The sequence below is a fragment of the Zosterops lateralis genome, assembly GCF_965231275.1.
Source record: "Zosterops lateralis genome assembly, chromosome: 3".
Lineage (NCBI taxonomy): Eukaryota > Metazoa > Chordata > Aves > Passeriformes > Zosteropidae > Zosterops > Zosterops lateralis.
Window position 1 is genome coordinate 56,280,978 of NC_139764.1, and position 16,004 is coordinate 56,296,981.

Here is a 16,004-nt window from a genome sequence, read left to right on the forward strand (position 1 = left end):
GGACCCCGCCGGGAGGGGGAGGAGGGCGGAGGGACGGCTGCCGCACGCCCCTTCCACACAACACAAACACCCGCGGCCTCTCCGGCGCGATTCCCAAACGCGGGCGGCTCCCGCGGCGTTGTTCGGCCCGGGCCTCAAAGAGCGGAGGGCGCCCGCCGACACCACCAGCCGGTCCCGCCGCCCGCCAGCCCGGAGCGAGGCCAGGCGGACGCCGATCCCGGGGCGTGCGGGAGATCACGGCCCTCCGGCCCCGCCTCGGCTCGCACAAGGCGGACGGGGCCGAGCCGGCGGGAACGGGGCCGGCGAGGGGGGGACGCGGCGAGCACGGAACAGCCAGGGCGCTTCCCTCCCCTCCGGGCCCGCCATCGGCGCCACCCCGCCCGCCGCATCGCCTCCCGCAACAACAGCCGGCCCGCCCTGCGACACCGCCGCCGCCCGGACACACACCCAGCCCGGGCACCGGGCTCGCCGGACACACCCCCGTCCGGACACACAGACGCGCACATGCCGATACGGAGGGACGGACGGACGGACAGCACGGACCCGCGGCCGGGCGCCGGTGCCTCTCCCCGTGACAGTCGGCGGCGGGGCGGGCGGTGCTAACGGGCACCGGGCGGCCGGTAACGGCCCCCCCGGCACCCAGGCTCCCCCCTCGGCACCCGGGGCCCCGCCTGCCCGCGCCCCCACCCCGGGACTCACTGCGGAGGTTGTGGATGAGCTCGGAGTGGCTGGCGCCGCCCGACTTCCAGGCCATCGCTAGGCACACTCTGCGGAGCAGGTAGAGAGCCGCCTTCAGCGCCGCGACTGCGCACAGCAGCTTCCCCAGGAAGGACACAACCTCCAGCGCCGACACAGGCGCCGCCTCCTCGCCGCCTCCTCCCGCCGCCGCCGCCGCTGCGGCCGCCGCGCGCTCGCCGAGGGGAGGGGCCACGCGCCCACCGCCCCGCGCGCCCGACATGCCCCGGCCGGGCCGCCGCCGCCGCTCCGCCGGCCCGCGCCGCGGCCCCCCCGCGCATGCGCGCCCACCGCGCCCGGGGCCGCGCGTGGGGAGATCCTCGCGCGCCGGGGCGGGGATGCTCGGCGGCCGCTCCCGGCCCGCGCGCTTTATTGCCGGGGCCCTGGATCTCGCGCCAGTCCTGCCCTCGCCTCAGAAACGGCGGCGGGGCGGGACGGATCTGGGGGCGCGGGTATGTGAACTAGGAGCTCTGTTAATGAATGAGATAGCGAAACGGCCCGTTGGTGCGCACGCACTTTCCCCCTTTCCCCGGCCTTAGCCGCTCCCGTGGCACAAGCCGGTACGGGCCGGGTACCGGAGAAGGCGGTGTCCGGGCTGGCGAGCCCCATCACGGTGGCTACGCCGCCAGCTCCCGGCTCGGGCCCAGCGCGCGACCCGCCGCCCTTGCGACGGAGCCAATTAGCGGCGTCTCCCGGCGCGGTGTTTTGCATGGGGCGCGCCTATTGGCCGCGGCCAGCCCGCGCGGGCCAGGCCTACGTGTTAGAGGCTGCCATTGGCCAGGCGGCGCGGGGGCTGCGTGTCCCGTGTGTGCCCACGGCAGGCCGCGGCGGGGACCGGCACCCGGGAAACAACGCGAGAATTGGGGCGGGGTGGAGGACAGGGAGAGTTGGCACAGCCGTGCAGTGCTGGGAGCTGCCGGGGTACCCCGGTCTCACGGGAGCATCTGCCCCTGCAATGCCGATGACGTAGGACCAAGTTGCAAATTAAAACTACTTTTAAAAGGTGTCCAGGACAATAGCTCAGAATTTGGTAAATGCCGATGTGTCTTTATTCGGTCCCAGCATAGGCCCATGATGAAGTAGCAATCTTAAGGGAAAAGTAGCACCTTCATATCCTCCCACAGCTTGTAACATAACGAGGAAAAACAGACAATTCACTTTCCACAGTCATGTAGTGTTTCTCCCCGCTCTGAATCTCCTTTATGATCAATTTTGTCGCCAAAATTCGTTTGCCACCTGTTATTTATAAACGTTTCTATTGTTTAAAGGGAAAGCATATACCATCTTTGCAATTTTGGGGAACCCACTGTCAGTGGGTCTGTGACTTCTGCATTTGGGCTGCCTTCTGGTACCTGCAGATGGGCACATTGCAAATTCACACCCCTAGGAATAGTTTTACAGCACTTCTTTCTTAACCAGGCACACTGGCACAGGTGTTTAATCTACATGGTACCAGACAGCAGGGTTTGCAGTTCTTGGCTTTTGAATCGTGAGAATAGTGATACATAACTATGGATAGGTCAGCCCTATCAATAGTGTATTGTATAAACGTTGGGGGAAACAAGATGTCATCCAGCAGATATAATTTCAAGTATTATAATTTTTTTTTTCATAAAAGCATTTCTGATACAAGGACATGGCCTAAGACACCACCACGGGAGATTACACAGATCTCTCTGTGAGAAAGCCCATCTTGGCTGGGAGTGTTGAACCTGTTCCAGCTCCACACAACACATCTATTTCATCCAATCATTGCTGCTTCAAGTGAAGAAGTGAAGGTGGGAATCTGCTTCTCTACCTTGCAGCCACTCCAGGGCAAATATGACAGCTGCTCAATGCATATAGCAACCAGATCCTATCCATAGACTTCCCATCTGGTTCTTTTAATCCTGGAGACAGATCCACTGCTTCATTCTGTGTTCTCCCTCTAGCTTCTCCTGAGCATGATCTGGCAACTGCAGTCTGTGTGAGGCTCCCAGCCTGTCCCAGAATATAAAAGGTCTCCCTGTTACACCCAGTGGGCTGAGAGAGAAGGAAAGAAGTCATGGATTTAGAGGAATTCCCCAAAGGGCAGCAAGTACAGAGAACAGATAAGACATTGTAAAACTACAGCTTAGAAATACTTAATTGTTTTAAATGCAAAAGACATTTTCTGTTGTCAGTTTCAAGCAAACTGCATTGCTCTCACATAGAGAGGTTGCTGGCAAGAAAATAGCTGGCCCATGTTTTAAAGCATTCCAAGGATAGTTACCCCCTTGGGAAACCAAAAACACAACGGAAACCATTTACATACAAACTGATGCTGCTTACCAGGACCAGCTTGAATTAGGCTTAGGCTTGTCACAGAACACCAAGAGCAAGCCTGAATTTCTCTCTTAGGAGTTTGCAGTCTTGCCCAGTTGCTTTCTGACTGAATGTATCTACTTGCCATGTTCTTGACATGAGTATTCAGAGAATTAAAACAAGTGTGGGCCTTCCTTAACAATATCTGGGGTGTCTTGGATGGATACCAGGCATGTGTGAAGGAAACAGCATTTGGCTTGGCAGGTTTCCAGGAGCTCTAAGACAAGCCAAGTTGCTTCAAAGGGCCCTGGGAAACTAGCATGCACCAGTAGTGGCAGAATGCACCCATTTATGCAGTAAACAAATGTAGGAGTCCCTAACTCTTTCAGTTCCACAATCTCAGGCCATGAGTCCATTTAAAAAACCTATTAGGAGCACATCCATTGAGACTAAACTAAAAGCAACACAGACATTATTTACTAGAGTAAAATAGAAGCAGAAATAATAATTTAAAAAAATGTCTTCTGGGCATCATCATTCATGTGGAACCTCTCCATTGCTCCGATACTCAGGATTTCTGTATCCTGCTCCCCCTTACTTGTCCAAACCAGTGTGAGCACCTTGGTCCCCTGATGCCCAAGGGGCATCTGCAATTGCAGGCACTTCCATTTCATTTTCCACATGTAGAGCCATTTCCCTAGACTCTCCAGGGAGCTTCTGCATGGACAGTCCTCTTAGGGAAAAGGCACAGGAATGCCAGCAGCCAGAGTGGGCCACCATATGGCAGTTCTGACACTAAGATTCCACTAACTGTAAGCACATCAGCTCCTCTTCCTTTGCTGCACATTCACCCACATCCCAATCCTCTAGCTGTACTTACATGCATTTATATATAAATCCCTCCAAGCTACTATTTCTGTTTCATTCCTTCCCTCCCACCTCATAGACCCATTAGATTTTTTTAAATTCTTTGAAATTAGAAGGAATTTGAAAAAATGCTCATCACTGTCTGCTGCCATCTGCTTCTGCATATCACAAGCAGAAATTTCCCTGTGAAATGTTCCTGCTGTACATTTCCGCAGTTATGTCCCAAACCCTACACTAATTGGCTTTTACACCTACACTCCCTCCTCTTTTTGACTCCATTCTGTTTTTTAACTTAATCACTCTCCTTCATCTCATTTCTTTTCCTTTAAGCTCAAGCCAGTTTGGTGTGTAGCTTCCTTCTGTATTACCATTTCAGAAATTTACATTATTTGGAACTCCACATCCATGTTTTACCAGCTCTGCACTCAAAGATGAGGTGAGAAGGACTCAGTCCCATCAGTGACTTTCCCCATTAGGGAGCAGCAGAACTGGGACCCCTTCATGAAGGAAGGTCAGCCTTCCAGATGGGACATCTCAGATGACACACTGTCCCACAGCATCTATGCAAAACAGAGCAGAGCTGGGGACAGAAATGGTTTTGCCATCAAGTGAAATGACAAGTCAGGCCCCAAGTCAAGCCAGCCACCAAGTCTGGGCAACATGTCTGAAGCCAAGAGCAGCTGCCCCAGCCCAGATGGGAGCCCCAGACAAAGGCAAGGCTTATGAGTACACTCAGGGCTGGGCCCTCTGCTGCTTCATCTGCTCTGCAGTGCCCTGCACTGTCACTGCACTTGTTCAAGAGAATGGACTGGGCACAGCTCCAGGCATTCTTGCCAGCTGTAAACATTGTTTTGGCATCTTTAAATATTGTTCAATGATGATTGGAGGAAAGCAGATTATAAGCAAATCCAGTTCAGTATTAGCTTTATCCTGCCCTAGTACAACCACTGATCTAGTAAGTGCCTTTGTTCTCAGGCCCCCTACCTTGTCTCAGAGACAGGTATGCCTTCAGTCCAATTCCCTTTCACTCGCACTCCCAGCTTTAGCCATATTTAAAGGTAATCCATAGATGCTCCTTGTTTTCTCAGCTGATGTGTTTGGCCCAACGCTCAGAGTCAGCTTCATCTAGACTTAACATCCTTTTTGAAAACAACAGAAATGCTAGATGAGGTGTATTTTCTCCTAGTGCTTATTTTTGCCTTTTATATGTTTATTTAAATCTGCCATTACAGAAATAATATACTAACACAGTACACATCTTTCACAGGGATCAAGCACAGAGAATATATTTAAAGGTTTACAAAGCAGCCCTAAATCTATCACAGCTCTCACTTCCATCATATAACACGCTGCCAACATTTTCTCTTAAAAATGTAGGACAGGGAAGAAAAACTGTAACTCTTCTTTTCCTGTAAGTGAAAATAAGCCTGTATGTCCAACTTATTTCCCTTAATACTTCCCAAATGCTTTTGAGCAAAGAAATAAATCATACAAAAGCACAAGGTAAAAAATATACACAGAAATCACAAACTAACCAACAGAAATATTTGCCTAATAAAACTTTTCAATAATCCCAAAGTGTTTTCAGCTTTCAGTTGTCTGGTCTGTAGCTGTATTCGGAGGCTGCCTATTGATATTTCTCACAAGTGTTATAAGATTTAGCTGAAAATACCCTTGGAGTTGACAGTGACTTGCAGAACTGCTGTTAGCAGCTTAATAAAGGGTGCCAGAAGCATTTGCTACTGTAGAATAATAATGCTACTGCCACATGCAGCAAAGCTGTTTTAAGGTTTGCAGTAGTCTATCGACTACTACAGCATCCAGCTTTTGGAATATGTTCAGTGTTGGATTCTCTTGGATTATGGAAAATAAAGTCAAATGAAGTTCAAAAGATGCATGAAGCACATAAAATATCACTGGTTTGGTATCAGACCTGAGGGATTACAAAACAGCATAGCAGACTTGAGGAGGAACTCAAAAATGCGGTACAGAAGAAATCTGACAGATGCCTTTAGCAGGAAAACTGCAACAATACAGTGGAAAAATTGTCCAAGCCACTGTTAAGTCCATCTGACAGAACCTCTGAGACCCGGCAGCATTAGCTTTGGGAAAAAATGCAGCAGAAAACAAAGTTGTAAAAATCTTTGTGAGAAAGTCCCTTACTGGACTGCAGTGATTGGGCCAATAGTCTCATCCTCTGAAATGACAGCTGACAACACAACTGTGTCAGCCTTTAATTTCACAAGTAACCTCTGAACTTTTTATTGCATACTTGTTTAGGTCTCAAGTGAAATACTAGAAAGGAAGTACATGTGTGCTCCTCTTTGATTTAACATGCCATTTGGGACAAAAAAAAATCTGTTTATTTCTGCATACATAAGAATCTGTCAGAGCAAGGAGAGGAGCAGAGTATCAATCAGAAATACATTATCATGTTTAACCCCAGCCAGCAAGTACCAGGCAAATATTTGGTCACAATAGCCCCACAAACCCCCCCAGCCCACCCTAGGGGGAATAGGGAGGACAACTAGAATAAAACAAAGGTAAAAAACATGGGTTGAGATAAGAATAACTTACCTCTTAATAACTTTATTAATTTAAAGAAGATAAATAACCCGTCTCTGAGCACTAATTGGTCCCTGATGGCCAATGCCCCCCAGTTTATCCAGTGTGTGTGATATTCTGTGGTATGGAATATCCCCCTGGCCAGTGTGGGTCAGCCGTCCTGGCTTCTCGTCCACCTGTTCACCGGCAGAGCGAGGACTAAAAACATCCCGGACTCGGGGTAAGCGCCACTGAGCAACGAGTAACACATCAGGGCCTCGCCAACATTATTCTCACATCAAATCCGAAACTCACCGCTGTGCCTGCTATTCGGACGAAAATTAACTCTGCCCCACCTGAAAGCAGGGCACACTTAAAAGCAGATCTGGACCAGAAATGCTCAGTCGCTGTGTAAGTCGCTCATTTTGAGAAAACACCGGTCGGTGCACGCCTTGGGAAGGTGACGCATGGACACAGCGTTCCGGTGGCCGCGGCCCAGCCGGGCACACAGGTAACACAGCGGCGCCATCACTTCCTCCGGTATTTTCTCCTCTCCGGACCCGACCTGCAGCCGACGTGGAGCCGATACGGGCGGGTGCGGCGGCTCCCAGGGGTCTGGGCAGGGCGGAGCCTCCCCCCGGCCCGTCCCGGTGCCCGCGGGCAGCCGCCGCCGACCGGCCCCTGCAACCGGCCCGCGCCCCCGTCTGTCTCTCCGCGCCCCCGGTCTGTCCCTCCGCGCTCGCCGTCGCGCCGCAGCCAATCAGCGCGCGCGGCGCGGGGCGGGCGGGAGCGGGCGCGGGGCGGGCGCGGCCATGGAGGACGTGAGCGCCAAGTTCGTGTCGCAGAAGATCAGCCGGACGCGCTGGCGGCCCCTGCCCGCTGCCGCGCTCCAGCCCCCCGACATCTTCGCCACCGGCTCCTGGGACAACGAGGTACCGGCCGGGCGGGCCCGGAGGCGCGGCACGACCTTCCCGCCCGGGCACGGGGCGGACGGCGGCGGCGGCACCCCACGCCACCTCATCCCCTGCGCCTCCGCCGCTGGGTGCGGGAGAGCGGGGCCGGAGCCGGCCCTGAGCACTGCCTGGCGCCGCAGTCCCGCCCTTTGCTTGACCGTGCCGTGCTCGCGTCCCCAGGGAAGGCGTGGGGCCGCCCCGCCGTGCGGCAGCGTTATCCCCCTGGGCAGGCGCTCCCCTCCGGCCGGCGGCGCCTTCCTCAGGAGCGGCGCGCAGCCCGCTGCCTTCCCTGGCTGAGGCTTATTGCTAGCTTATTGCTAGTTTCAAAAGCATTTTCCTGTAAATGTGGTATCGTTTCCGTTCAGGATAACAGGATCTCCATTTGGTCTGCTGGCGACCTTGGAAATACGGGCCTCAATGGTGAATATCATGGAGAACCTCGTCTGCTGTGTGACATCCAGCACAACGGTGATGTTATGGATATGCAGGTAAAATAGCTATGATGAATAGATCTGGACTTTTTAAAGGCTTGTCACTTAGGAGAAGTTAAGTTAAAGCAAACGGTTAAAATGCTGAGATTGGCAAAAAAATTCTTATGAAGAAAAAGGACAAACCAGTCAATATTTCTTTGTGGGTTTGGTTTTTTCCCCTCCAATAATTTAGGTTACTCTAAGATCAAAATTATCATGTTGGTACTAACATTGACCAATAGCATTCTTGTTATCTCTCTCTAGTTTTTGGATCAAGAGAGAATTGTGGTTGCCTCATCAACAGGAACTGTAACTATATTCCGTCATCATCAAAATAATCAGGTATGTGACATGCACTGGCTTTAAGATGATATTGTCTGTAATGCAGGTCACTTTGATCTTAGCATTAAAAACATCTGGCTACCAGAATCAATTTCTTTTTAAAATCTGTTAAAAAAAGCTTTGACTTTACACATATGAGGAAAGAAAATAGCGTTTTGCAACACATGCTAGGTAAACTAGATGCCAGAGCAAGATAAACTGGAGTATCTCCTTGCCTGTATCTGTAACCATACAGCCCATTCACTGAAAACATACTTTAAGACATTAGAGTGTTTGGGGGCAGTAGATATTAATGGACTTGTACCTGCCTTATCAGAGTTTTTGCATTCTTGAACTAAATAACTCACGTTCGATTCTAAAAAATCATGAATGAATTCTTGTGAGTGTCATGTGAAGAAAGATATGTAAAATCCGTAGTCTTTTGCTTTGATTATAAATCACTGGAAATAAATGCATAGTTACCTTTCTATATATGCTAACAACGACACAGTAAAGCTGAATGTCAGTTAATGTTTTGGTGTGGTACCTAAAATAAACAAATTCCTTGCAAACAAGATCTCAATCTGACCTTTTATTTTCTAAGGGTCGTATTTTTTTTCCCCCTCCTGGGGAAATATTGAAGACATCAGCCTACTGAAACACATTTTACAGTCCATAGTGTTATTTCTAATTGCTAGATCATGTGAAAACGGTGGTTCAGAGAAGAAATGATTAACATTTTGTAGAAGGGTTGTGTGCTTAAGAGTTGATGAAAATTTAGATCTCTCAATTAGTATTTGTATAGGAAGCTCTCATTCCCATGTAATAGTGTGGCTTTCCTGGCGCTTGTTTCTGGTTTTCTGGGTATTCTGGAAGCTTTGTTCTATCAGGTTCATTATTTAAGACCATCATTTCATGTCTGGTTACTACATAGACGTTGTCTGCCAACCACCGTTGGGACAAAGCCCATTATCACGTGGATCAAGACACATCTTGTGGTGGAGCTGCCTGTACTGGAGTCGTCTGCAACAACCCAGAAATTGTCACTGTTGGAGAAGATGGTAGAATAAATCTCTTCAGAGCTGACCAAAAAGATGCAGTAAGAACTATAGGTATGTGAAATACCTGGGTTTTAAAATTAGTTTAATTCGGAGGGGGTTGTTTGGTTTTCAGCTTATTATAACAAAACAAAAATGTTAGTTGAGTATGAATTTCAGTATTCCAGGCTGAACGTGTTTGTTACAGATTATTCCTGTATCCCTCCAGAACTGAAATACTTGAAGCATATTTCAGACATATTTCTATATTCATGTAGGTATTTGTAAGTTCATGGTTTTATAGTAACAGAGAGGGAAGAGAGAACATCTTGGAAGACGCTCTCTGGTTCTTCAGGATGGAGTTCTATGGTGTAAGCAATGTGTTTTACTGGTTCCCAATTCACTGACACCTTGACATTTCCCTGGCACTAAGCTGAATCCCTAACACGAAAATAGAACTCTTGTACCTCACTCAATAGTTACAAAGGAATGCCTTTGTATTTTTGTTATTGTTTAGTGGATTTAACAGTGCAGTACAAAGTGAATAGGTTTGTAGTCAGTTAACATAGGAAAAAAAATCTCTAAAGTTAGAAATTATGTAAAAGTCTTTTGGAGCCATAAGCAGCTGTGTTCTATTCTCTATTAAGTTATTTTGTTGCAATTAAATGGAGACTAGCATTCCATAGGCTTACCTGAATGCTTTCCTCATCTCTTGCAGACAATGCAGATAGCAGTACCCTCCATGCAGTGACTTTCCTTCGCACAACTGAGATCTTGACAGTAAATTCAATTGGACAGTTAAAAATATGGGACCTCAGACACCAAAGAAATGAGCCATCTCAAATATTTTCTTTGTAAGACCTCCACTTTTTTACTTCTTTACTGAAAAGCATGTGCTACTTTATGTGATCTGATTCAAATCTTTCCTAATAGGTCCCTAACAACAGGATGGTAAATGACTGAATTTTTTAAAGGATTTTAACTTTTTTGGTACTTAAATAAGCAAAGGCAGACTGCTTAATGGCTGAAACACTGTTGTGACTCAGCATTGTGCTTAACAGGTCTGTTTTATAATTTAACTTTTGAAGGATTATTACACCTGTACACTTCTTTTTTTTGGAAAAAAACTTTCAATCCTCAACCCCAAACTCTTTACCCGTTTATATTTGCTTTTCTTCACAGGCCTAATCTAAGATTTCTGGCATTTGGAATGTATCTGAATGGTAACTTTGTGCCTTACAAGTACTATGGGAAAACACAATGAGCTAGATTTCAATCCTGTTATTGTCTGTGTAATAATTCCCATTGCTGTTCCTAGACTGATTTTGTTACTGCCCAGTCTCCCTTTTTAACTCTGAATATATACTAAAATGATAATTATATTATTATTATTATTATTATTATTATTATTATTATTATTATTATTATATGTAGAGTATTATTTGTTTCTCTCTCCTATAAAGTTGCCAGATGCTGTGTAGATGTCAGATGCATTCCATAGGGCACAGAACCCGATTGTAGCTTCATGTTATTGCCATACCTCTGGTTTCCAGTAGATGTCATGTGCCTTCAGCCTGGGGTGGTCAGATGTTACAGGAATTGAAGGTGCTGTCGACACTGGTACCTCGCTCATCAATGCTCCTGATGCCAAATTAGGGATTAAGAAGGGGAAAATAGAAGCTAAGTAAAAATTTCATGTTTGGGTTATTTGGTTGTTTCATTTTTTCTTTTTGCAGGGCAGGTGACAGAGTTCCACTTCACTGTGTGGACAGGCATCCCAATCAGCAGCATATTGTGGCCACGGGGGGCCAGGATGGAATGCTGAGTATATGGGACATCAGGCAGGGTACTATGCCAGTGTCTCTGCTAAATGCTCATGAAGCAGAAAGTAAGTATCTAAAATGGAGGGGGAAGAAGGTGGCATTTTAGAGAACGATTCCTGTAAAAAATAAGTTGTTGTAACTGTGGTAATAAACAATCACATACTTGCTACTTCATTGAATCATGGAATGGATTGGGTTAGAAGGGACCTTAAAGCTCTTTTACTTCCAACTTCCCCTGCCAAGGACAGAGGCACCTTCCACTAAACCAGGTTCCTCAGAGGCCTTGAATATTTCAGGGATGAGGCATTCACAACTTCTCTGAGAAACCTGTTCCAGTGCCTCACCACCCTCACAATAAGGGATTTCTTCCTAATAACATAATCTAAACCTATTCTGTCAGTTTAGAGGCATTCCCCTTTATCCTATCACTATATGCCCTTGTAGGAAGTCCCTCACATGTCCTTCATGCATTTTAGCATAGCTTCTAGGAGGATTTGTTCCGTGTTTTTCCCAGGACCACCAGAGCTGAGGCTGACAGGTTGGTAGTTCTCAGGGTCTTCCTTTCTGCTCTTTTTGAACATGGGTTTGTGCCCATCTTTCCCTTTTTGCAGTCCCCTAGTTCTTCACCTGACTGCTGTAGCCTTTCAGATATGGAGAGTGGCTTGGCTACTACACAGTCCAATTCCTTCGGGACTCTGGGATGCAGTTCACAGATTTATGTACATTCAGGGTCTTTAGGTGATGATGAACCTGAGCCTCCTTTATAGTGGGAGGGACTTTGCTCCCCCAGACCCTGTCTTGCAGCCCACCCACTTAAGAGGTATGGGAAGAGAGGTTGCCATTGACGACTGAGACAAGCAGGTTATTGAGGTGTTAGGGCTGGGTTGGACTCGATGATCTTGAAGGTCTCTTCCAACCTACACATTCTGTGATTGAGTACCTCAACCTTGTCCCGTGTTACAAGTTTTCCAGCATTGATTACTGGGGGGCATACACCTTCTTGGACCTTCCTTTTCTGGCTGACATACCTGTAGAAGCCCTTCCTTCATCCATTGCCAGATTCAGGTTCAGCTTCTCTTTGGCCTTCCTCACTCTATATCCCCAACCTTTGTCTCTATACTCTTCCCAGGATACCTACTACTGCTCCATGTGTTTTCATCCAGTTGGCTTCCTTCTCTGTAGAGGAGACCATTCTTATCTAAAAGTGAACTCTCTCTAAACTAAAAGTAGACTTAGTAAGCAATTCTTCAATGAGCTGTTAGATGCATTTGATCAGAATGGCTGTGTTTCTAGCAGGGTAGGTGTATAAATAGTCGTGGAAGCTGGTGCAGTGTTAGGCAGATAGTAAAACAGAATGCAGATACTAACAAACTTGAAAACATGGAAGAAGGGGAGACTCAACATTCATTTAGTGTCTCCACAGTGCTGAAACAGCTCACTTTCCTGGTAATTATGTGAACAAGACAGCAATTAATTTTATGCTGAAAATTTTGTGATTTGATGCTACAATTAAATTAAAGGAGTAAATATATTTCTTGACATTAAGTTTTACTGACTTAAATGTCTTCTGCAGTTGTGGTATTTAGACACAAAATAATGTGTGTCCTGGGAAGGAATGCATGCTGTGTGCAGATTTAATAGCAGGGAAGATGACATGATACTATGCAGAATTCAGATAAGATTTTAACAATTTTCACAGTACTGAAAATGCAACAAAATAGGGTGTTTTTCTTTTTTTTTTTCTTCTTTTTTCTTTTCCCCTGCCAGCAGAGGGAAAATTGCAGTATATAACTTAGGATGGAGCTTTGGGTTTCCTACCCACACACAATTAAAAGTGAAAGGTTTTGATGGAAGCATGGGTTCTTGTAAATGCTTGTCTATATCATACTATACAAATGCATTGATCTAAATACTTGAGACTTGTACTGAAGTGGTTTTGTTTGATGCTTCCAGTGTGGGAAGTTCACTTCCATCCCTCCGACCCTGATCATTTATTTACATGTTCTGAAGATGGATCTCTTTGGCACTGGGATACTTCCACAAATGTATCTGAAAAACCATCTTTTCTTCATCAAGGTAAGGATGTTTGAAATCCATCTGCACTGAATTTCTCAGTTGGTAACATCATTACAGTCTGTGTTCTTACATGACCCAGTTAATAACACAATCCTAATACAGAAAATGAAAAGCAGGTTTCTTTTCTTAGAAAGCGAGTCCTGATAGGCACTTGAGGAAAACTACTTATACGGCAAACAGTTGGGCAGGATTTTTCGTGGTCTGGTTTGTGGTTTTTTAATCTGATACCCTCTGACAAATGTGTGAAGGGGCACATCTGTGATTTCAAAGACAGACTGTGTTCACTTAAAAATTATCTGTATGTATAAAAGAGACAGAGGCAGCCTGACTGACATTAGTGAGTCTCTGAGGGAGTTACAACTAAGTTAGAATACAAAAATAATTGATAGGCTAATGAGATTGTAGAATTATGAATTTACAATTCAGGGTAATAATTGGATTTTTCAATAAATGAAACTGGATCCTTTTGCATGATGGCAAGATTTTAAAGTTGTGATACTGACTTTTAATGCATGCATTTATTTTCACATTCTAATCACAAAGGCTGCTAAGTGCTTGCCACTTTAGACTGTAAATAGTGGGGAAACTTTGAGATGCCACCTGCTGCCTTTGGTCTCAAAGTTGTCATTCAAAGTTAAGTTTTATCTGTGGAAATTACAAGATGACTGATTCAAGTTAGACTGCATGTTTTCAAGTATATGAAGTATAAATCCTTTAGTGTCATTTCTGACACCTGCTAATCTTATGCTGAATGACAATGCTAATCTTATGTGTCAGTTTGAATCTAAAATGTTTCTTGGAAAAAATTGGAAGTCAAATATAGGTATATCACTTGCTGCATAGTAAGTAGGGAGGAGGAGCAGTAGGGGATAAGTGTTATTGCAGCAAAGCTGAAAACCCCAAATACAGCAAGACACTCTATAAACAGACTTGTGTTCTTGTATCCTTGCTTTAGTATCTGGGTAGAGAAACTTGCAGGTACTTACACAGTTCAGTGAGATGAGTTAATAGCTGTTGTGATGTATTTGTCTTAACTGAGGTTAGAGCTGGTAGAAAATTTTTGTAATTATTTCAAGTACTTGATCTTTTTAAGCTGTTTTTATCTTAATTTACCAAAGAAATGACATCTCAACTAATCTGAAAACTGACTTAAATGTAAAATTATATTTCCGTTATGTCTGACCCATGTCTACTGTGTTTCTCCAAATTCTGAGAATGTGTAAACTAAATTGGAACTTACTTCCTTGTCTTCCCTCTTTCCTTCTTTCAGGAGGAAGAAGCACTGCCTATCTTTCCCACAGTACCATTAACCAGTCTGTAGTAAGTGCCTGGCTAAGCAATGATCCGACCAAAGACCGCATGGAAATCACCAACCTGATTCCAAACCAGACTTTGTCTGTGAATAGTTTAGACGTTCTAGGACCATGCCTGGTATATGGTACTGATGCAGAGGCTATTTATGTGAACAGACAACTTTTTGCATGAAGTGACTGCGGTATCCCTTTGAGGTATTGACCAGCTTGAACCACTGGGAAATGTCAGGTTCATTCTTAATGCTACTCATTAGTCTGTTATTGGCGTGTGTGGGAGAGGCCTCAGATTGCTCCTGGTGCTGTGGAAGAAGTGAGAGACTTCACATTCTGACAGTTTGATGCTCCAGGATGGGTAACTGAGCAAACTTACACGCCATTTCTTCCCTTCTGCCTGCTTGGTTTTGACAAGCAGGAAAGTAGTCACTAAGGGCAAAATCTTTGCTGTAAAGTGATGTCCATTATACACATGCACATGAAAACAGAAGAAAAGGTAAACCCTGGATTTTTATTTTTCCCTGTAAAGGTATTTTTCAAGTATTATTTCTAAAGCAAAACTGTGAGCTTCATGGAAATTTTTATGTCACCTGAAAGAGATGTGGGGTTTTTTTTAAGCTGAGGTTTTTTAATATGTATAGGGGAACATAACTTTTAATGTTAGTTCATGAGAGTTGGAAGGAAGACTGTTAAAGCTATGAAATGTGAAAGGTTCTATAGGAATCTAAGCATTCTAGCAACATTATTTTGAATTATTTACAGCTTCATCATGGATGCTGCATGTTAAAACTTGGTAATGCACCAGTAAATCTCCCAACAGAAAAGTGGGGTTTATAATTAAGAAGTCATAATTGACAGATGTGTTGGCTGTGTTTTCAGGTGTAAGAATAAGAGTTTCTAAACTTGAGACATAGTCTGTCAAAAATTCACATCTGGTTTATTGAAATCTTACCTGCTAATTTTATTATTAGCATTGTACCTGCTTTTTGTTACAAAGAACCCTTTCTCTTTTTAATAAAAAGTTTTGCACAAGTTGTCTGACTTACTAAAATAATTCCAGTAGATGTGCTTGCAGGAACTTACTTTGATTGAGCCTGAGTATTGAATCTGAAGGATGGAGAAACGTCTGTATTTGGGCAGGAGCAGGTTAGTTATGAGGTGTTACATGGCATTTTCAGCATAGCCGCTCTAGAGGTCGGCGCCGAGAGGCTCTGCTGTGGCAGGAACACCTGGTGCACATTCCCTGTGTGTCTGCCTGCAGGGGCTGCACGAGGCGCTGGGGACAGGACAAGGTACTGACTCGCCAGTGAGCTCCTTCGAGCAGCTTAAATTTTGCTTCCCGATGTATTTGAAACGCAAAAGACGTAAATGAAATGGATCACTCCGAGTGCCAACCGGTTGGGTTTTCCTTTCTGTCGGTCTGTACCGAATCCATCGTTAGGGCATCAGCTGAAACATGAGGCTCAGCGGAGATTTCTCCCACTCGTTAAAAGAAAATGGGTAAATTAGAAAGTGGGAATTTGTCCGTGTGGCTCGGCAACGGTGGGGGAGAAGCCCGGGGCTGTGCAGTGCTGTGCTGTGCGGTGCT

General features: G+C 45.9%; 2 protein-coding genes across 3 annotated transcripts in view; one reads left to right on the forward strand and one right to left on the reverse strand.

The window, feature by feature from the left end:
• PCMT1 (protein-L-isoaspartate (D-aspartate) O-methyltransferase) overlaps positions 1-958 on the reverse strand; it is a gene marked incomplete at its 5' end in the record, with an annotated part of 35,841 nt that extends 34,883 nt beyond the window's left edge. For both annotated transcript variants that reach the window (XM_083858445.1, XM_083858446.1), the window contains one exon: positions 700-958. In XM_083858445.1, coding sequence (XP_083714571.1) covers positions 700-958 — 259 coding nt within the window. The remainder of the gene's footprint in view (positions 1-699) is intronic.
• Positions 959-7,241: 6,283 nt separating this feature from the next.
• On the forward strand, positions 7,242-15,449 carry NUP43 (nucleoporin 43; the record flags this gene model as incomplete). The annotated part of the gene is made up of 8 exons (XM_083856051.1): positions 7,242-7,361; positions 7,748-7,870; positions 8,117-8,194; positions 9,108-9,285; positions 9,929-10,064; positions 10,947-11,098; positions 12,987-13,109; positions 14,380-15,449. The coding sequence occupies 8 exons, from the start codon at positions 7,242-7,244 to the stop codon at positions 14,592-14,594; spliced, it is 1,125 nt and encodes a 374-aa protein (XP_083712177.1). The 3' UTR covers positions 14,595-15,449.
• Positions 15,450-16,004: the final 555 nt, after the last annotated feature.